Below are 21,054 nucleotides of genomic sequence, written 5' to 3' on the forward strand. Positions count from 1 at the left end.
AGGGAGATCTGTCTGTCACACTTTGGCCGGAGTCCGGGCCGGAAGCCTGTGGTACATCCGCCAGGGGTGCGAATCCGGACTTTCCGAGACCCGGGCCCGAACCCACTGTGAGCTGCTGGCACGCTGCCGCCACCTCCCCCCCGCCTCCCCACCCCACCCCCGCCTCCATCCGCAGCTGCGAACCACGGCCGCTGCGAGCGCCTCGCTGAGGGTGCGAGGTTGGGGGCGCTCGCTTGGTCCCGGCTCCCCCGCCAACCACAGCTATTCAAGGGCGACCCAGAGACCCCCAGAAACCAGAAAATCCCCACCTGGCGGTCGGGGGTGACTGGGCGTCTGTATATACCCAACTCCCCATACCCCCTAGAATCTCGGGGAGGGCCGGCGTCTCGGGGCCGTCGGGCGAGCCCAGATGGACGAAGTGTGTGAACAAGCTCGACGGCAGCCGGGACACAGGAGCCCGGCCGTTCGCGTTCCCCGTCTTCTCGGCGGGGAGGCTGCAGCTTCAGTGCGCCTCTGCCCCGGGGCGCGACCATCGGAGGCCTGTCCTGACTCCCGAACAGATGGGAGGCAGGCGAGGCCCGGATCCGCCTCTAAGCCCCTCCCCGCGCCACCTGTCTGCAGGCGCCAGTAGGTAGGCGAAACCGGCGAGAGGCAAGAAGAGGGACATCTGCGCCGGGAACCTGAGATTCACGCATCTTCTCCGCGAGGCTGGGGTCTCCAAGGGACCTGTTTGCACACGTACCGATTGAGGGGTCCGTTACACCCACGGAGCGGGCGCCAAGGGATGGCTTGGGCCCCTGCAAATTCCCTAAAGTCGCCCCCCACCGCATTACCACCTGGCTGCTTTGCAAAGTGCTGCAGGGGGGCAAGCCAAAGCCTCACCTCCGCCAGATCGTGACCCTCCTCAGGCCTCCAGGGACACAAAGTGCCCTCGGAGATCCAGGCCTGGACCCGCCGCGGCCACGCAATCGCTGTGTGACCCTTAGTCAGCGTCTTCACCTCCCTGAGCCTGCTATCCTCGTCTATATGAAGGAGACACAGACACACAGGAGGCGCACAGAAGAGAGGCTAAGACTTTATTTGTCACCCAAGACCCCTGTGCCCCGTCCCCACCCGCCCTCCAGGGAAGGCTCAGAGGAGCTGCATCCAATCCAGCTCCATGTCCCCGCCCACTCGCAACGCCAGCGCGCGCTCTGGTGGGAGCCGGTATCTGAACTCGTAGTATTCCTCGTTCCCAATCACAGCCTGCAGGGGCGAGGAGACAGGGTTTATGGTTCCCGAGGCGACTGCGGGGTCATTCCCGACTCATACCCACGCTGTGTGACCTCGTCACCCCCGCAACCCCGCATTGAGGAAAAGGGCTACTCTTGATCCTAAGCCCTTGCCGTGAGGATTCAGTGAGTTCATTGTTGGCACGGGGGTGCTTTTTTTTTTTTTTTTTTTTTTTTTTTTGCTGTACGCGGGCCTCTCACTGCTGTGGCCTCTCCCGTTGCGGAGCACAGGCTCCGGACACACAGGCTCCGCGGCCATGGCTCGCGGGCCCAGCCGCTCCGCGGCATGTGGGATCCTCCGGGATCGGGGCACGAACCCGCGTCCCCTGCATCGGCAGGCGGACTCTCAACCACTGCGCCACCAGGGAGGCCCGGGGGTGCTTTTTAAGCTTTGGCGGTGGATGTAGTCTCCACGGTGCCCGCGTCCACCGCCTCACTGTGACGCACAGCTTGAAAGTGGAGAACGGCCTGGGTGGTGGAGGGTCTACAGCAACCACTCCCTGCTGGGACTTATTTTGGGTCCTGTCTCCCAACCCATCCATCCCCCTGCCCCAGAGCCGCTACGTCAGACGCCAGTGGACAGGGAATAGGGTCCGGGATGTCCACGCCTCCCCGCTGGACACCCACCCTTTGCGCTCGTGCTCTCGCGTCCTTGTCACCGCCATACGCCTGCCCTCTAGTGCGCTTGTGCCAGGGGAGGTGAGGGACTGGGGACGCGCTGCCCAGCCTTGGCCGCGCCTTTGCTCCCCACCTCCGCCAAGGGCCTTCCTGGCCTTGCCAAGGGAAGAGACCTGGGTGTTGGCAGCCACCCCTGGGGCAGAGACGCACCTTGAAGGCTTTTTCCTGGGCGATCAGGAGCAGTTCGAAGGCCTCACCACGCTGGAAGCCAGGGCCACTGCCGCGCTCCTCTGGGCCCCAGGCGCCGCACTCCATCGTGTTGAAGACTACCGTGGATTCACCCAGCCGGGGGTTGAAATGCAGGACGATGTCACTGTCCCGCTCGTTACTGCACAGCAGGTTTATGTAGAAGCTGTTAGGTGGCAGATGGGAGGGGGCGTCAGAGAGAGGACTTACCGATTGCCAGAGCACATCCAAGTTTACAGGGACCTGAGAGCTACATGCCAGTGAAGGAGGGGTGGTGGACTGGAGGCCAAGGAGCCCAGATTCCAGGACATCCAGAAACCAACTGGGGACCTGGACACACATCCACCTAGGCGAGGGTCACTGTACTATGGCCTGGGTCTCCCTCATTTCCAGAGTCTGGGAGTTGCCAAGGAGTCATGGTCCTGAAGACCAGGGTGCTCCTGGTTCCCAACCACAGTGCTCCTGATCCCCCAATTCTCAGAGGGCTGGGAACAGTACCAGGGACCCCAGTTTTCCCAGGCATCGTAGATTCCCAGAAATCCTGAAGCTCCCGACCCAGGAAGACATAGGTTTGATTGCTGAGGCCTCCCAGGTGCCCAGGGCACCTCTGACTTACAGGCTGTGTTTCCACAGTTGCTTCAGACTCAGACTGGAAGTCTTACAATAAGTAAGAGCCTTGGATTGCCCTGGAACTCCCAGACTCTTAGAAGGTTGTAGGGACCCCAGGTACACTGTCCTGGGACAAATGAGTAAAGACATCAGATTCCAGAAGGTGGGAAATAGCTTGGGGATTCCAAGATCCTGGTGGGCAAAGTTGGCCTGGGGCTGCGTTCTCTGGGCTGTAAGAAGTGGGGTCAGCTGAGCTTGGAGACCTCCCATCCCTTACCGCTGAGGCTTGGAGGTCTCACCTCTCAGCATCCTTGGGGACAACACCACGAACTTTCATCACGGTGCCGACTTCGAAGCCCTTGGCCAGCGACAACCCGTACGGCTCGCTCTGCAGCAGCAGGGGTGCAGGGGCCAAAGTGGATCAGGGAGGCAGAGGAGAGAGACACATGGGTCAGCGCCGGGGAGAACATGACCAGGACCCAGGCCAGCAGAATCAGAGAGCAGAAAGGGCACAGAGGCACAGGAAAGAGAGCCAGGCGTAGGGAAAGGGTTGAAGAGAGGAACACAAAGAATCAACAGGAAGATACTCAGAGAGGTAGAAAGTAAGGGGGAAACACCAAGGGGGAGATGGGAGCATGGGATGGATTGGGTCAACCCAGAAACAACAACCCAGACCATCACAGCATGCCACAACAGCCACTTTCTGCTTGAAACAGGAGACCTCAGCCAAGCACCAGCCCCTACCCCATTCCAGTGCAGCCTTGGATCCAAAACCTCGCCACCCCCACACCCCCGAAGCACTCACAAGATTCCCTGGCATGGCTGGAACAGCAGACAGGCAGTGGTGGTGGTGGGTGTGGCTGCTGGGACCTTAAGTAGAAGCAGGGCGTGGCTGGTCCTGGTGATTCACCGTCACCCCTTTCCACACCCACCACCCACACCTGGCACAGACCCTGGTCCTGGGGCCATGCTGGCCAGCACCCTCCTTCTAGGGCCTCTGACACCCCTGCAATCCCTGAGTATTCCCAGGTGTACGGTCCCTCTCCTCTGAGCTGATGATGATAGGAACAGTTAACAATAATGACAATAATAATAACATTATAGGGACTTCCCTGGAGGCGCAGTGGTTAAGAATCCACCTGCCAGGGGAGAGGACACAGGTTCGATCCCTGGTCCAGGAAGATCCCACATGCCTCAGAGCAACTAAGCTCATGCACCACAACTACCGAGCCTGCGCTCTACATCCTGTGAGCCACAACTACTGAGCTTGCATCCCACAGCGACTGAGCCCATGTGCCACAACTATTGAAGCCCACAGGCCTAGAGCCCGTGCTCTGCAACAAGAGAAGCCACCGCAATGAGAAACCCGTGCATGGCAGCGAAGAGTAGCCCCCGCTCGCCACAGCTAGAGAAAGCCTGTGTGCAGCAACGAAGACCCAACGCAGCCAAAAATAAATAAATAAATTTCTTTATTTAAAAGAAAAAAAAATCAGAGAAGGCTCATTGAGCCACCATCCCTCCAGCCGTACCTTCCTGGTGCCTGGTGGAGAGAAAACACTCTCGTGCCCATTTCATCATGGAAAACTCGAGTCCTGAGAGGCTAAGCTGTGGGTTGCAACTCTGGACCCTCTCTCCCAGGTTAGGACCTGCTGACTAGGGCTAAGGATGTGTCTGCACTGAAATTCCGGTTTATGCTTCTGTAATATAATCATAACCATGGCAACAACAACAATAATAATAGCAAAGGGAGCTCAGAGGGGCGGGATGTTTTGCCTGATGGTCAAGGCTGTCTCCTTGGTCCCTAGTGCAGTGCCTGGCACACATAAGTGCTCCGCAAATATGGGTGAAAGAAGGAATAAAAGATACCACAGCTGCCATTAACGGAGCCTCCGGCCTTTCTAGCATGTGCCACAGACCACTGATCTCAGACAGGCCACTGACGGAGGGCCATTGATCCCCCTTATTTGACAGATAAGGAAATTGAGGCTCAGAAATGAGAAGCAGCTTGCCCAAAAACCACAGCTGTGCAGTACCACGGGGACTGTGTCTCTGGCTTTCTTGATCTCTGGAAGTTTCTCTCTGGTTTATTCTGTCTCCAGGATGCCCTAGTCTCTCTGACTCTCTGTCTCTCTGGCTGTCCTGTGTCTCTGTCCCCCCGCCCCCTGACGTGTTCCTGTTTCTCTCCTTCGAGTCTCTCTCCCTCCTCCTCCCAGAACTCTTCCTCTCTCCCATCCGATGTTCAGAACAAGGGGCGGGGAAGGAGGGGTCACCTATGACCTGCCCCCCAGCCAGACCAAGGAAGAAAAAAAGTGGGACCCTCCACTCAGGCCCATTTCCACTCCCCACAGCCCCAAACTCCAGAAGAAGAATCCAGGTATGAAGGGTGGGGTCAGAGGGAGAATGCTGAAAGAGGTTTCTGGAAGACAGGGAACGGGGAGGTGGGGGGCTGGGCAGAAGCCCCTCCTAGCAGCCCCCTCTCCGTTTCCACCGCCCTACTCCCCACACCCCACCCCCATTGGCGCCCCACCCGGCAGAGGGACAAGAGGCCTGGGGCAGAGCCAGGAATGGAAATTTTGGGTGGAGACAAGCAGACTCAGAACCTGATCCACAGCCTTGCGGGCGTCCCAGCCTCCCTCCGGGCCCCTGACCACACAGCTCGGGCAGTTGGAGGAGCCAGGCAGGGCCTCGGACAGGGAGGCTGGGCAGCTGCGTTTAGGCCTTTCGTTGGGGGCTGCAGGCACCCCCATTTGGCAGAGGAGAAAGCAAGCTTAGAGAGGGCCAGCCTCTCACCAAGGCCTCGCAGCAAGGACGGGCCAGGGCCTGGGCTGGAGCCGCTCTGTGTGCCAAGGGCACCTCATCGGGACTTTCAATAGACAGGACAGTGGGGTCTGAGGTGGTAACACCAACCTCTACTCGGGTGGAGAGTTTCCCAGGATGATGGACTCCATTACTCTGATCACTCAGGATGTCCCTTTTCTATACCTCATGCTGTATATTGCTGTGTATCCCACTAGCTCATCTTTTCCCTGATTTCTTCATTGTGGTTGGATATTTCCCCACATGCTGCCGACCTGAAAGTCCTGACTTGACCTTGCTGTTTGGCCAAATGTTTGCATTGAGTCTGTTACCAGTTTGACTGCTCGTTCATTTCCAGCAGTCACATATGGGCATCCTGGATGGATTCTTGCTCACTTGTGTTGGTTATCTTCAATCAGTTCTGGAATAATATGCTAAGGAGCATTTTTGTTTCACCTCTAAATAAGTGGCAGATGTCCTTACTTCCCGATACTCTTTTTGTTTTCTCAAGCTGTAGGTCACGCTCGTAAATCATCCAGGTTTGACCGGAACACTTCCATGAGCCTTGACAATACACAGACCTGGGCAACCACCACCCCAATCAAGTTTTAGCCCCTGAAACAGCCAGACCTCCTCCACCTGCCCTAGGAAACACTGTCACTCCTCAGCATTTAAGAGCCACCACGCTCGTTTGCCATGAAAACAAAGAGAGGGATGCCCAGCGGGCTGAGTTTGCTGGCTTTCCCCTCCTTCAGAAATAACTGGGGCGAAAAGCACTAAGTGTACCACGGTGTTTGTAGGAATTGAAAATCCCAGGCTGTGTCCATGTCAGCTTCTTGGAGACTTTGGGTTGGTTTTCAAAGTGAAGATAATTCAGGGGCTGGATTGGTTTTGTAAATTAGTTTACCAATGAGGAAAATGACATGTTTTAAAAATCTGACCCTTTATTTTTTTGGCCCTGCTGTGCTTGACTTGTGGGATCTTTTTCCCCTGATGAGGAATTGAACCCGGGCCCTCGGCAATGAAAGCACCGAGTCCTAACCACTGGACCACCAGGGAATTCCCCAAAATGTGACTTTTTCTTAAGCTAGGAAGTCCACTGGAAACCTTACAGTTTTATTTATAAATATAGTAAATTGTATCAAATGCAATCACTTGCAAAGGAGAAGCAGTTGCTGTCCTATTTGGTTCCATTGATAAACTGAGTTCATTAAACCCCTTTAAGCATTTTAATCAGAATGTGGGATTTTGACATGTTGAGTTTCAAGTATTTCCACTGTCTCTCCAAGGCCAAAGTAATCTTGTACATTTCCATCTTGCGCTGTGAAAACACTGATTTGCTGTTTCTCCTCTTCTGCCTTCCTTTCCTTCTTCTGCTGAGCAGTTGGGTGCTCCAGCGGTTAGGCGGGTGAGTAAGTACTGCCTCTGGGGGGTGGGGTCCCACTGGGCGGGGTGAGGGGGCTGAGGGGGCACCCCTCCCCCAGGGCTGGGTCAGCTGGGGTGTCAGAGGGCGCCGGTGAGGAGGGTGCTCAGCAGAGGCTGGCCCTCAGGAGGGGGGCAAGGAGGGCGGCGGAACAGCGGGGAACGCAGCCCCGACGTGGAAGGAGGTGTCTGTGCAGAGGTGAGGATCACTGGGAGGTGCTGGAGCCCAGCGAGGGAGGGCGGCTTCCCCAGGGGGAGGAAATGCCGTGTGGGTGTCAGCGATGGAAGCAAGTCCAGAGCTGCTCTCTCCCTGTCAGAGGAGGGACGTATAGGTGTGGACCAAAGAAATGGGCCGTGAACCCTGTGACATCGGGCTGGAAATGGAGGTGTCCGTGTGAGCTAATAATTACATGACTAAATTTGTTGTGCAACCCTCACCACCATCCATCCCCAGAACTTTTTCACCTTCCCCAACTGAAACCTGTACCCACTAAACACTGGCTCCCTGTTCCCCTGTCGGCACCCCCTGGCCACCACCCTGCTACTTCCTGTCTCTGTGAATTTCACTGTTCCAGGTACCTTGTATGAGTGGAGTCATACCTGCCCTCTGTGACTGATGAGTATTATATACACATAAAAGAGAAAGAAAGATGGATGTAAATATGTGTGTGTTGAAGGGTGACAAATATGCCACCCAAAATATTACCCTTTGGGACTTCCTTGGCGGTCCAGTGGGTAAGACCCCACTCTCCCAATGCAGGGGTCTGGGATCGATCCCTGGTCAGGGAACTACATCCCGCATGCCACAACTAAGAGTTTGCATGCTGCAATTAAAGATCCTGCATGCCACAGTGAAGACCTGGCACAGCCTAAGTAAATAAATATTAAACACCAACAACGATAACAAAATATGCCCCTTTGGCATGAGGATTATTTTGAGCTAAAAGCCCTTGAAAAGCAGCAAATGCAGGAAGGGCGCTCTAACCTCCCCTTTTCTCCTGAAAACAGGAGATAAAAACTACTATGTGAAAGACACCCTACTTATACCCAAGGAAAGTAACATTTTTATCAGCAAGCTGAGACCTAGAGTGTTCAATAAAAACAGGCCTTGTTAAAATAATTCTTACCTTCCTTTAGCCTCTCCACATATTAGTTACTTTTCCATAACTGCTTTTATTGTTCTTAGCTTGAAGGTTTAGCTGTTTCTTTGCGTTTATTTCCTTATGAGGGCTCCAGGATCATGTAAGACGTTTAAATGTGTATACAGGGACGTCCCTGGCGGTGCAGTGGTTGAGAATCTCCCTACCAATGCAGGGGACACGGCTTCGAGCCCTGGTCCGGGAAGATCCCACATGCCGCAGAGCAACTAAGCCCGTGCGCCACAACTACTGAGCCTGTGCTCTAGAGCCCCCGAGCCACAACCACTGAAGCCCACGTGCCTACGGCCCGTGCTCCACAGCAAGAGAAGCCACTGCAATGAGAAGCCCGCGCACTGCAACGAAGAGTAGCCCCCGCTCGCCGCTACTAGAGAAAGCCCGCACACAGCAAGAAAGACCCAACACAGCCAAAAATAAATAAATAAATAAATTAATTAATTAATTAAAAAACAAAGTCAGGCAAGACAAAAGATGTGTGGACCCTTTGTGTCATTTGAATATCTACAAACATTGTGGCCCTGCCAGGCAAGAAAAATAGGAAAGGAACTCAGCTAGACAAAATACTAGATCAAGTTTGGTCAGGCAAAAATGTCATCTGAATGTATGTGGCTGACACATCAAACTTAGAGAAGGTGTCACTTGAATGTGGCTCCCTTCCTAAAACCCACTAGCGGCAGTTACTCCCATGCAAATGGCATATCCTGGTATGTGTCACACAGTTCTAGGCGCTTGGTCGATGTTCACCCTTCAGTTTCTGTCAACTAATCAAGTTTATGAGGTGGGGACTGTTGTCATCCCTGTTGTACAGACACAACGAGAAAAGCAACTGACATCAGATCACGCCGTCAGGGAATGCAGGGCCAAAAAAATGATCCCAGGCGTCTGGCCCTTAACCAGTATGTTTTAAAGGATTTTTTAAAGTTGTAAACCCTCAGGGCCAAAGAAAAGGAGAGAGAAGAAAATTTAGGTACTGGATATGTGGTGACCTCTTAGGAAACCCCAGAAATTGAATCCTAGGCTGGAGTTGGAAAACTATAGAAGAAACTCATTGACTTCAGAGCCACCAAACAGCTCGGGGAATCCATGGCACCAGGTGCTTCTGGAGGTGGAACAAAAAATGGGAGGCAGGCTTTCCGGGCAGCGGGAACGGAGGTGGGCCTGGTGGGTCCACACTGCCTCGGGGCTGGAGCCCGGGTCCCCACCCGCCCCAGCGTCCACCGCCGGCCAGCTGAGCCCCGCAACTCCGTCCTGGGCCGCGGTGGCCGGAGGTGCGCCCAGGTCCGCGAGACAGGTGGGCGCAGAGGTCGCTTGTTTTGGGGGGTGGAATGCAGAGAGGTTCCGGTGCCTCCGCGGAGCATCGCGGGTCTGGGACTGGGGACTCCACGGCTTGCTATGCTCTCTGCACTTTCCTGGCGTAGAAGCCTCCAGAACACGGCTAGGCAGCAGTAGTTTAAAGCGGAGTTTGGCTACTGGGAACTAGGGGCCTGCTGGGGTCTCAGTTCTTGGCTGGCCCCGGAACACAAGGTTGCCAGGCGTGTGACGGCAGCAGGTAGGAGTGAGCCGCTGGTGTGGTCATGAGCAGGGAAGGAAGGACACTGGCTGTTGGCCTGTGAACCTAGGCAAGAACGACCAGCCAGCACAATCCAGACCAAGGTCCGTGGGCCCAGCTCGGTCCTGTGCGGCTGGTCAGTGGAACAGACCTGCAGGTGTGGCTCTTGTCTCTCTCGGTCTGGCTTCGGGACAGATCCTGCTGATGAGCCCAGGGCACCGCCCTCAGTCCTCCAGGAGAGTGCGCCGGAGTGGAGCCAGGGGTGTGTGCCCACTCAGCACCACGGCCATGCCCCTCCAGTCTGCCGGCAAGGGCAGTGGGGAGCCGGGGGAAGTCACGGCCTTGGGAATGTCCTCTGATAAAAAAGAACCTGGGCTTCCCTGGTGGCACAATGGTTAAGAATCTGCCTGCCAGTGCAGGAGACACAGGTTCGATCCCTCGTCCGGGAAGACCCCACGTGCCGTGGGGCAGCTAAACCCGCGAGCTACAACTACTGAGCCCGCGTGCTGCAACTACTGAAGACCGCACACCTACAGCCCGTGTTCCGCAACAAGAGAAGCCACCGCAGTGCAATGAGAAGCCCGCGCGCGGCAATGAAGACCCAACACGGCCAAAACAATAAAAATTAAATTAAATCTTAAAAAAAAATAACAAAAGTATGAAATTATCACCAAAAATACCACCACCAATTCTTTGGTACTCCTGCTACCATGAGGTGGAGGCTTAAATGCAGGCCAACCTCAGTTGTTCACTCATAACAAATAGAGTATAGCATGAAGAGATTTGGCATGACTTCCCAGACCAGGTTAGAAAAGAGGAGGCAGCTTTCATCTGGTGAGCTGAAAGGGCACTGGCTTTCGGAGCCCTGAGCTGCCATGAAGGAAGTCCGGCTACTCTGAAGATGCACAGCCTTCCTAGGAAGGCTGTGTGCAGGTCACCCAGATGATCCCAGCCCCACAGTAACAGAGGTTGCCCAGATATCATGGAACCTTAATAGACAAGCCATTCCCTCTGTGCCCTGTCCAAACCCTTGACCTACAGAAGCCACGAGCCCACACACACACAATGGTTGTTTGAAGCCGCAAAGCGTTGGGGTAATTGGCTTCACAACAAAAGTAACTGGGACCCGGGGAAATGCAACAGCCACATGGCCATCCTGGACTGAGTCAGGAGTCTGATTAAGAAAGAAAGTGATAATGGATATTGGATGGTCAACTGGTGCTCCCTGTTACAGTTCACCCCTTTGTCTACAATAATGTTCACCTGTACTCTTCTTCCCCTACCCAGACCACTCACCTCCTCTTCCAGTGGAGACAACCTTAAGCTCCCATCTGGTTACTGTGCCCAGCGCAGAGGCCAGGATTTTGGTGGAAGACACACACAGTCCTCTTTGTCACGCCCAGCCAAGGCTGGCCCTAGACACCCAATAAACTAAGGTGAAGGCTTTCTTATTCAGGAAACGGGAAACAGGGAAACGTGCAGCAGACACTGGTCCCTAGCAAAGATCAAGCCCACTGGACATGAAGATCAAAGACTGGTTCTGGTTCTGCCTCCAGGGAGCTTCTTCTTGTCTCCACTGCTTTCCAAGGCCTCATCTGGGGGGTAGGGATGTTGGAGAGGATGCTCTTTTTGGGAACCACGGTAGTCCGGATTCTGTACAATCAGAACCCCAAGTTTGATTTATCCCCCCACCATTTTGAAAATTTTCACACTTACAGAAAAGTTAAAAGAAGAGGACAATGAACACCTGCAGAGGTGTCATCTAGGCTCCCAGGTGTGTTAATATTTTCCACATCTGCCATTTCTCTCTGTGAACCATTGGAAGGCAAGTTGCAGGCATCATGACACTTCACCCCTAAATACTTCAATGTGCATTTAAAAAAAAATTAATTTGGCTGCACCAGGTCTTCATTGCAGCAGGGGGGAATCTAGTTCCCTGACCAGGTATCAAACCCGGGCCCCCTGCATTGGGAGCGCGGGGTCTTAAACTGGACCACCAGGGAAGTCCCTTCCGTGTGCATCTTTGAAGCATAATTCTCCTATATAACCACAGTACAAATCACACCCAAAAATGTTAACATAAATTTAGTCATGTAATTATTAGCTCACACGGACACCTCCATTTCCAGCCCGATGTCACAGGGTTCACGGCCCATTTCTTTGGTCCACACCTATACGTCCCTCCTCTGACAGGGAGAGAGCAGCTCTGGACTTGCTTCCATCGCTGACACCCACACGGCATTTCCTCCCCCTGGGGAAGTCGCCCTCCCTCGCTGGGCTCCAGCACCTCCCAGTGATCCTCACCTCTGCACAGACACCTCCTTCCACGTCGGGGCTGCGTTCCCCGCTGTTCCGCCGCCCTCCTTGCCCCCCTCCTGAGGGCCAGCCTCTGCTGAGCACCCTCCTCACCGGCGCCCTCTGACACCCCAGCTGACCCAGCCCTGGGGGAGGGGTGCCCCCTCAGCCCCCTCACCCCGCCCAGTGGGACCCCACCCCCCAGAGGCAGTACTTACTCACCCGCCTAACCGCTGGAGCACCCAACTGCTCAGCAGAAGAAGGAAAGGAAGGCAGAAGAGGAGAAACAGCAAATCAGTGTTTTCACAGCGCAAGATGGAAATGTACAAGATTACTTTGGCCTTGGAGAGACAGTGGAAATACTTGAAACTCAACATGTCAAAATCCCACATTCTGATTAAAATGCTTAAAGGGGTTTAATGAACTCAGTTTATCAATGGAACCAAATAGGACAGCAACTGCTTCTCCTTTGCAAGTGATTGCATTTGATACAATTTACTATATTTATAAATAAAACTGTAAGGTTTCCAGTGGACTTCCTAGCTTAAGAAAAAGTCACATTTTGGGGAATTCCCTGGTGGTCCAGTGGTTAGGACTCGGTGCTTTCATTGCCGAGGGCCCGGGTTCAATTCCTCATCAGGGGAAAAAGATCCCACAAGTCAAGCACAGCAGGGCCAAAAAAATAAAGGGTCAGATTTTTAAAACATGTCATTTTCCTCATTGGTAAACTAATTTACAAAACCAATCCAGCCCCTGAATTATCTTCACTTTGAAAACCAACCCAAAGTCTCCAAGAAGCTGACATGGACACAGCCTGGGATTTTCAATTCCTACAAACACCGTGGTACACTTAGTGCTTTTCGCCCCAGTTATTTCTGAAGGAGGGGAAAGCCAGCAAACTCAGCCCGCTGGGCATCCCTCTCTTTGTTTTCATGGCAAACGAGCGTGGTGGCTCTTAAATGCTGAGGAGTGACAGTGTTTCCTAGGGCAGGTGGAGGAGGTCTGGCTGTTTCAGGGGCTAAAACTTGATTGGGGTGGTGGTTGCCCAGGTCTGTGTATTGTCAAGGCTCATGGAAGTGTTCCGGTCAAACCTGGATGATTTACGAGCGTGACCTACAGCTTGAGAAAACAAAAAGAGTATCGGGAAGTAAGGACATCTGCCACTTATTTAGAGGTGAAACAAAAATGCTCCTTAGCATATTATTCCAGAACTGATTGAAGATAACCAACACAAGTGAGCAAGAATCCATCCAGGATGCCCATATGTGACTGCTGGAAATGAACGAGCAGTCAAACTGGTAACAGACTCAATGCAAACATTTGGCCAAACAGCAAGGTCAAGTCAGGACTTTCAGGTCGGCAGCATGTGGGGAAATATCCAACCACAATGAAGAAATCAGGGAAAAGATGAGCTAGTGGGATACACAGCAATATACAGCATGAGGTATAGAAAAGGGACACCCTGAGTGATCAGAGTAATGGAGTCCATCATCCTGGGAAACTCTCCACCCGAGTAGAGGTTGGTGTTACCACCTCAGACCCCACTGTCCTGTCTATTGAAAGTCCCGATGAGGTGCCCTTGGCACACAGAGCGGCTCCAGCCCAGGCCCTGGCCCATCCTTGCTGCGAGGCCTTGGTGAGAGGCTGGCCCTCTCTAAGCTTGCTTTCTCCTCTGCCAAATGGGGGTGCCTGCAGCCCCCAACGAAAGGCCTAAATGCAGCTGCCCAGCCTCCCTGTCCGAGGCCCTGCCTGGCTCCTCCAACTGCCCGAGCTGTGTGGTCAGGGGCCCAGAGGGAGGCTGGGACGCCCGCAAGGCTGTGGATCAGGTTCTGAGTCTGCTTGTCTCCACCCAAAATTTCCATTCCTGGCTCTGCCCCAGGCTTCTTCACCCTCTGCCGGGTGGGGCGCCAATGGGGGTGGGGTGCGGGGAGTAGGGCGGTGGAAACGGAGAGGGGGCTGCTAGGAGGAGCTTCTGCCCAGCTCCCCACCTCCCCGTCCCTGTCTTCCAGAACCCTCTTTCAGCATTCTCCCTCTGACCCTACCCTTCATACCTGGATTCTTCTTCTGGAGTTTGGGGCTGTGGGGAGTGGAAATGGGCCTGGGTGGAGGGTCCCACTTTTTTCTCTTCCTTGGTCTGGCTGGGGGGCAGGTCATAGGAGACCACTCCTTCCCCGCCCCTTGTTCTGAATATCGGATGGGAGAGAGGAAGGGTTTTGGGAGGAGGAGGGAGAGAGACTCAAAGGAGAGAAACAGGAACACGTCGGGGGGCGGGGGGACAGAGACACTGGACAGCCAGAGAGACAGAGAGTCAGAGAGACTAGGGCATCCTGGAGACAGAATAAACCAGAGAGAAACTTCCAGAGATCAAGAAAGCCAGAGACACAGTCCCCGTGGTACTGCACAGCTGTGGTTTTTGGGCAAGCTGCTTCTCATTTCTGAGCCTCAGTTTCCTTATCTGTCAAATAAGGGGGATCAATGGCCCTCCGTCAGTGGCCTGTCTGAGATCAGTGGTCTGTGGCACATGCTAGAAAGGCCGGAGGCTCCGTTAATGGCAGCTATGGTATCTTTTATTCCTTCTTTCACCCATATTTGTGGAGCACTTATGTGTGCCAGGCACTGCACTAGGGACCAAGGAGACAGCCTTGACCATCAGGCAAAATATCCCGCCCCTCTGAGCTCCCTTTGATATTATTATTGTTGTTGTTGCCATGGTTATGATTATATTACAGAAGCATAAACCGGAATTTCAGTGCAGACACATCCTTAGCCCTAGTCAGCAGGTCCTAACCTGGGAGAGAGGGTCCAGAGTTGCAACCCACAGCTTAGCCTCTCAGGACTCGAGTTTTCCATGATGAAATGGGCACGAGAGTGTTTTCTCTCCACCAGGCACCAGGAAGGTAGGGCTGGAGGGATGGTGGCTCAACGATCCTTCTCTGATGTTTTTTTTTTTTAAATAAATAAATTTATTTATTTATTTTTGGCTGCGTGGGGTCTTTGTTGCTGCACACAGGCTTTCTCTAGCTGTGGCAAGTGGGGGCTACTCTTCGCTGCCATGCACGGGTTTCTCATTGAGGTGGCTTGCTTCTCTTGTTGCAGAGCACGGGCTCTAGGCCTGTGGGCTTCAATAGTTGTGGCACATGGGCTCAGTCGCTGTGGCACACAGGCTCAGTAGTTGTGGCTCACAGGATGTAGAGCGCAGGCTCAGTAGTTGTGGTGCACGAGCTTAGTTGCTCTGAGGCATGTGGGATCTTCCTGGACCAGGGATCGAATCTGTGTCCTCTCCCCTGGCAGGTGGATTCTTAACCACTGCGCCTCCAGGGAAGTCCCTATAATGTTATTATTATTGTCATTATTGTTAACTGTTCCTATCATCATCAGCTCAGAGGAGAGGGACCGTACACCTGGGAATACTCAGGGATTGCAGGGGTGTCAGAGGCCCTAGAAGGAGGGTGCTGGCCAGCATGGCCTCAGGGCCAGGGTTTGTGCCAGGTGTGGGTGGTGGGTGTGGAAAGGGGTGACGGTGAGTCACCAGGACCAGCCACGCCCTGCTTCTACTTAAGGTCCCAGCAGCCACACCCACCACCACCACTGCCTGTCTGCTGTTCCAGCCATGCCAGGGAATCTTGTGAGTGCTTCGGGGGAGTGGGGGTGGCGAGGTTTTGGATCCAAGGCTGCACTGGAATGGGGTAGGGGCTGGTGCTTTGCTGAGGTCTCCTGTTTCAAGCAGAAAGTGGGTGTTCGGGCGTGCTATGATGTTCTGGGTTGTTGTTTCTGGGTTGACCCAATCCATCTCATGTTCCCATCTCCCCCTTGGTGTTTCCCCCTTACTTTCTACCTCTCTGAGTATCTTCCTGTTGATTCTTTGTGTTCCTCTCTCCAACCCTTTCCCTACGCCTGGCTCTCTTTCCTTTGCCTCTGTGCCCTTTCTGCTCTCTGATTCTGCTGGCCTGGGTCCTGGTCATGTTCTCCCCGGCGCTGACCCATGTGTCTCTCTCCTCTGCCTCCCTGATCCACCTTGGCCCCCGCACCCCTGCTTCTGCAGAAGTTGCCCTACAGGGTCCCGCTGCCCGATGGCTTCAAAGTCGGCACCGTGATGAAAGTTCGTGGTGTTGTCCCCGAGGATGCTGAAAGGTGAGACCTCCAAGCCTCAGCGGTAAGGGATGGGAGGTCTCCAAGCTCAGCTGACCCCACTTCTTACAGCCCAGAGAACGCAGCCCCGGGCCAACTTTGCCCACCAGGATCTTGGAATCCCCAAGCTATTTCCCACCTTCTGGCATCTCATGTCTTACTCATTTGTCCCAGGACAGTGTTCCCTGGGTCCCTACAACCTTCTAAGAGTCTGGGAGTTCCAGGGCAATCCAAGGCTCTTACTTATTGTAAGACTTCCAGTCTGAGTCTGAAGCAACTGTGGAAACACAGCCTGTGAGTCAGAGGTGCCCTGGGCACCTGGGAGGCCTCAGCAATCAAACCTATGACTTCCTGGGTCGGGAGCTTCAGGATTTCTGGGAATCTACGATGCCTGGGAAAACTGGGGTCCCTGGTACTGTTCCCAGCCCTCTGGGAATTGGGGGATCAGGAGCACTGTGGTTGGGAACCAGGAGCACCCTGGTCTTCAGGACCATGACTCCTTGGCAACTCCCAGACTCTGGAAATGAGGGGGACCCAGGCCATAGTACAGTGACCCTTGCCTAGGTGGATGTGTGTCCAGGTCCCCAGTTGGTTTCTGGATGTCCTGGAATCTGGGCTCCTTGGCCTCCAGTCCACCACCCCTCCTTCACTGGCGTGTGGCTCTCAGGTCCCTGTAAACTTGGATGTGCTCTGGCAATCGGTAAGTCCTCTCTCTGACGCCCCCTCCCATCTGCCACCTAACAGCTTCCACATAAACCTGATGTGCAGTGACAAGGACGACAGTGACATCGTCCTGCATTTCAACCCCCGGCCGGGTAAGTCCACGGTGGTCATCAACACCCTGAAGTGCGGCAACTGGGGCCCAGAGGAGCGCGGCAGTGACCCTGCCTTCCTGCGTGGTGAGACCTTCGACCTGCTCCTGATCGCCAAAAGAGAAGGCTTCAAGGTGCGTCTCTGTCCCAGGGGTGGCCGCCAACACCCAGGTCTCTTCCCTTGGCAAGGCCAGGAAGGCCCTTGGCGGAGGTGGGGAGCAAAGGCGCGGCCAAGGCTGGGCAGCGCGTCCCCAGTCCCTCACCTCCCCTGGCGCAAGCGCACTAGAGGGCAGGCGTATGGCGGTGACAAGGACGCGAGAACACGAGCCCAAAGGGTGGGTGTCCAGCGGGGAGGCGTGGACATCCCGGACCCTATTCCCTGTCCACTGGCATCTGACGTAGCGGCTCTGGGGCAGGGGGATGGATGGGTTGGGAGACAGGACCCAAAATAAGTCCCAGCAGGGAGTGGTCGCTGTAGACCCTCCACCACCCAGGCCGTTCTCCACTTTCAAGCTGTGCGTCACAGTGAGGCGGTGGACGCGGGCACCGTGGAGACTACATCCACCGCCAAAGCTTAAAAAGCACCCCCGTGCCAACAATGAACTCACTGAATCCTCACGGCAAGGGCTTAGGATCAAGAGTAGCCCTTTTCCTCAATGCGGGGTTGCGGGGGTGACGAGGTCACGCAGCGTTGGTATGAGTCGGCAATGACCCCGCAGTCGCCTCGGGAACCATAAACCCTGTCTCCTCGCCCCTGCAGTTTGTGCTCGGGGACAAGGAATACTACGAGTTCAGATACCGGCTCCCACCAGAGCGCGCGGTCTTGGTAGAAGTGGACGGGGACGTGCAGCTGGAGTTCGCGACGATCTTCTGAGCCTTCCCTGGAGGGCCGGTGGGGACGGGGCACAGGGGTCTTGGGTGACAAATAAAGTCTTAGCCTCCCTTCTGTGCGCCTCCTGTGTGTCTGTGTCTCCTTCATATAGACGAGGATAGCAGGCTCAGGGAGGTGAAGACGCTGACTAAGGGTCACACAGCGATTGCGTGGCCGCGGCGGGTCCAGGCCTGGATCTCCGAGGGCACTTTGTGTCCCTGGAGGCCTGAGGAGGGTCACGATCTGGCGGAGGTGAGGCTTTGGCTTGCCCCCCTGCAGCACTTTGCAAAGCAGCCAGGTGGTAACGCGGTGGGGGGCGACTTTAGGGAATTTGCAGGGGCCCAAGCCATCCCTTGGCGCCCGCTCCGTGGGTGTAACGGACCCCCCAATCGGTACGTCTGCAAACAGGTCTCTTGGAGACCCCAGCCTCGCGGAGAAGATGCGTGAATCTCCGGCTCCCCGCGCCGATGCCCGAGGTTTTATGCCTCTCCGTCGCTTCCCCGGCCTCTCGGCGCCTGCAGACAGGTGGCGCAGGAAGGGGCTTGGAAGCCAATCAGGGCGTGGCCGGCCTCTCATCTGTCCCCGAGTTGGGACAGGGCCCGCCAGTTCGCGTCCCGAGGCAGTCGCATACTGCAGCGACACGGGACGCGTGGGGCCGTGCTCCTGTGACCCCGCTGCTGTCGAAAGCGCCGTTCTCACACTTCTTCCTCCTCGGCTCACTCAACGGCCCTGCGACACCGGCCCTACGCGAGGGATTCTGGAGGGGGAACGGGGAGCGGGGTACATGCAGAAGCCCAGTCAGCCCTGAGTGCCAGGTGGGGATTTTCTGGTTTCAGGGGGGTGGTTTTGTTGTCCCTAAAAGGCCACTCGTGGGAGAGGAGCCCAGACCACGGGAGCGCCCCCGAATCCCGCAACCACAAGGCACTCGCATCGGCTGTGGTTCTGAGCAGCGGACGGAGAGGGGATTGGAAGCTGCGTGCCAGCAGCGCACCACGTGTTGGAAAGTCCGGAGCCGCGCCCCTGCCGGATGTTTCTCGGCCTGGAACCTTGCGAAACCAGTGATATGTTGCCCCCTCCTGGCCGCTGGCAACATTGCAATCTTGGCAATCGGTGCAGAAGCGGGGGCCTGTTTTCCTTGGTTTCACCTTAAAGAGAGGTGGAAAATCCTGTGGGACCACCAAGCCTGGGCGCCAGTTCGAGCCCTTTCAGGACCTGAGCTTTTTCTGTACTTTGCAAACCGCCTATAGCTACCTTTCCCCATGCCGGCCCTCCTGAATATGTTTCTGGGGGGCAGTGGAATGAGGGGTCCCCTGCGGAGACCTGAGAAAATCTGGCATCCCTTGGGACTCCAGGGCTCATTGTTAAATGAATTAATTTTTATTTTATGTGTGTTTTCATGTAGTTATTGAACATTAAAAAATGTTTGTAAAGATAACATACTATACAGTTCGAATTTCAAAAATTACAGTGGAAAGTAAGGCACTATTGGCACAATCACAAAGGGGGTTGGATTCTGCCCTTTAGACGGTAATGATTCATCAGTGTTAACTTCCTGGCTTTCACCTCTGTCTTACCGTGTATATAGTGGAGAATGTTCTTATTTATACAAAATACAAACTATTTGGAGATAAAGAGGCAGCATGTTGGCAACTTATTCATAAATCGTTCAAGAAAAAAGTGAAGTTTATATTGTACTTAAAACTTTTTGTCATTTCAAGAAATATATATATATACATATACATTATATCATATATGTATGATATGATCTTATATGTAGAATTCCCTAAAGATTCTCCCCCCCCTTGCTAAAACTTGAATGAATGAATTCAGGAAAGTAGCAGGACACATAGTCAACACACAAAAATCAGCTGCACTTTCCTACACTGAGACTTTGTTTTTGTAACAGAGAGATATATATACTGCTTCATTCATTTTGCTGGCTTCCTAGGGCTCCACTGCAAGGAGAAACACAACTAAAGTCACTTGAACCCGCTGGATGTCTACTGGTGTCATATCATCTCCTACATACAAACTACATTTCAGTGAGTTTCCTTGGACCTACCTACAACAGCCCAAAGCTTTTACCTTTTTTATAATCTCCACTGTGATTAGAAAATATATGCATAAAAAAAGAAGGAAAATATATGCACACTTATTGCACAGTTTTGAATAAGAATTTTTAAATCACCCACAATTTTACCACTCTGAAATAATCACTCAATATATTAGTGTGTTTCTTTCTAGTCATTTTTATATAATAACTTATCTACATTGTACACTTTGTGGAAAATTGGAATATATATATTTATATACCTATTTAGCTAACATTTCCTGAGTCCCTACTATGTGTTAGTCACTGTGCTAACCATTTGTTCAATCCTTAAAATGACTCTCTGAGATAGTTTTTTTTCATTTATAGAAAGACAATATTTTTTATTTTAAAAAATTTTTAAACTTTTTTATTGAAGTATAGTTGATTTACAGTATTGTGTTAATCACTGCTGTACAGCAAAGTGATTCAGTTATATATATATATACACACACACACACATTCCCTATTTATTTATTTATTTACTTATTTATTTGGGGCTGCACTGGGTCTTTGTTGCTGAACCCGGGCTTTCTTTAGTTGCGGCGAGTAGGGGCTACTCTTTGTTGTGGTGCGCGGGCTTCTCATTGCGGTGGCTTCTCTTGTTGTGAAGCATGGGCTCTAGGTGTGTGGCATTCAGTAATTGTGGCATGAGGGCTCAGTAGTTGTGGCACACGGGCTTAGTTGCTCCGCGGCATGTGGGATCTTCCTGGACCAGGGATTGAACCCATGTCCCCTGAATTGGCAGGCGGATTCTTAACGACTGCGTCACCCGGGAAGCCCCCTGTTTTAATTAGATTGTTTGTTTTCTTATTATTGGGTTATGAGTTCTTTATATTTTCTGGATACAGTCCTTTGCCAAATATATGTATTGTGAATTTGTAATATGTATTTTCCTCTATGTAAACACAGACTAAAAACAAAAGACTAATTTTTTTTCATTTTTTAAACTGTGCCTTTCTCAGAGCAGAAGTGTTTAATTGATGAATTCCACCATATCAGGTTTTTTTTTTTTTTTTTCTGTTATGGTGTGTGCCTTTGTGTCCTATTTAAGAAACCTTTGGAAATTCCCTAGCGGTCCAGTCGTTAGGACTCGGCACTTTCACTGCCAAGGTCCAGGTCCAATCCCTGGTGCGGGAACTAAGATGCTGCAAGCCTCTCGGCATGGGCAAAAAGAAAAAGAAGAAAAAA

At 53.3% G+C, this 21,054-nt stretch overlaps 2 protein-coding genes across 2 annotated transcripts; one reads left to right on the top strand and one right to left on the bottom strand.

Annotated features, from left to right (window-relative positions):
* Positions 1–1,131: 1,131 nt before the first annotated feature.
* Positions 1,132–5,491, bottom strand: LOC132479587 (galectin-7-like). Its single transcript, XM_060083128.1, has 4 exons — positions 5,345–5,491; positions 3,044–3,132; positions 2,100–2,301; positions 1,132–1,245 (listed from the first exon to the last, which is right to left on the bottom strand). The coding sequence occupies exons 1-4, from the start codon at positions 5,489–5,491 to the stop codon at positions 1,132–1,134; spliced, it is 552 nt and encodes a 183-aa protein (XP_059939111.1).
* Positions 5,492–9,202: 3,711 nt separating this feature from the next.
* On the top strand, positions 9,203–17,777 carry LOC132479588 (galectin-7-like). Its single transcript, XM_060083129.1, has 5 exons — positions 9,203–9,410; positions 13,659–13,789; positions 16,006–16,094; positions 16,836–17,037; positions 17,664–17,777. The coding sequence occupies exons 1-5, from the start codon at positions 9,203–9,205 to the stop codon at positions 17,775–17,777; spliced, it is 744 nt and encodes a 247-aa protein (XP_059939112.1).
* Positions 17,778–21,054: the final 3,277 nt, after the last annotated feature.

The sequence above is a fragment of the Mesoplodon densirostris genome, chromosome 19, assembly GCF_025265405.1.
Source record: "Mesoplodon densirostris isolate mMesDen1 chromosome 19, mMesDen1 primary haplotype, whole genome shotgun sequence".
Taxonomy (NCBI): domain Eukaryota; kingdom Metazoa; phylum Chordata; class Mammalia; order Artiodactyla; family Ziphiidae; genus Mesoplodon; species Mesoplodon densirostris.

Bases quoted from the DNA above. Each gene is read 5' to 3' on its own strand.
- LOC132479587 (XM_060083128.1), bottom strand. From the start codon at position 5,491: ATGGGGGTGCCTGCAGCCCCCAACGAAAGGCCTAAACGCAGCTGCCCA. The intron at 3,133-5,344 runs GTTCTGAGTCTG...CTGCTGCTGCAG, and splicing joins CCCGCAAGGCTGTGGATCAG to AGCGAGCCGTACGGGTTGTC. The intron at 1,246-2,099 runs GTGCGTCTCTGC...TCGCCCCTGCAG, and splicing joins CCCAGGAAAAAGCCTTCAAG to GCTGTGATTGGGAACGAGGA.
- LOC132479588 (XM_060083129.1), top strand. From the start codon at position 9,203: ATGGCACCAGGTGCTTCTGGAGGTGGAACAAAAAATGGGAGGCAGGCT. The intron at 9,411-13,658 runs GTGGGCGCAGAG...GGGTGCCTGCAG, and splicing joins CGCCCAGGTCCGCGAGACAG to CCCCCAACGAAAGGCCTAAA. The intron at 16,095-16,835 runs GTGAGACCTCCA...GCCACCTAACAG, and splicing joins GTCCCCGAGGATGCTGAAAG to CTTCCACATAAACCTGATGT.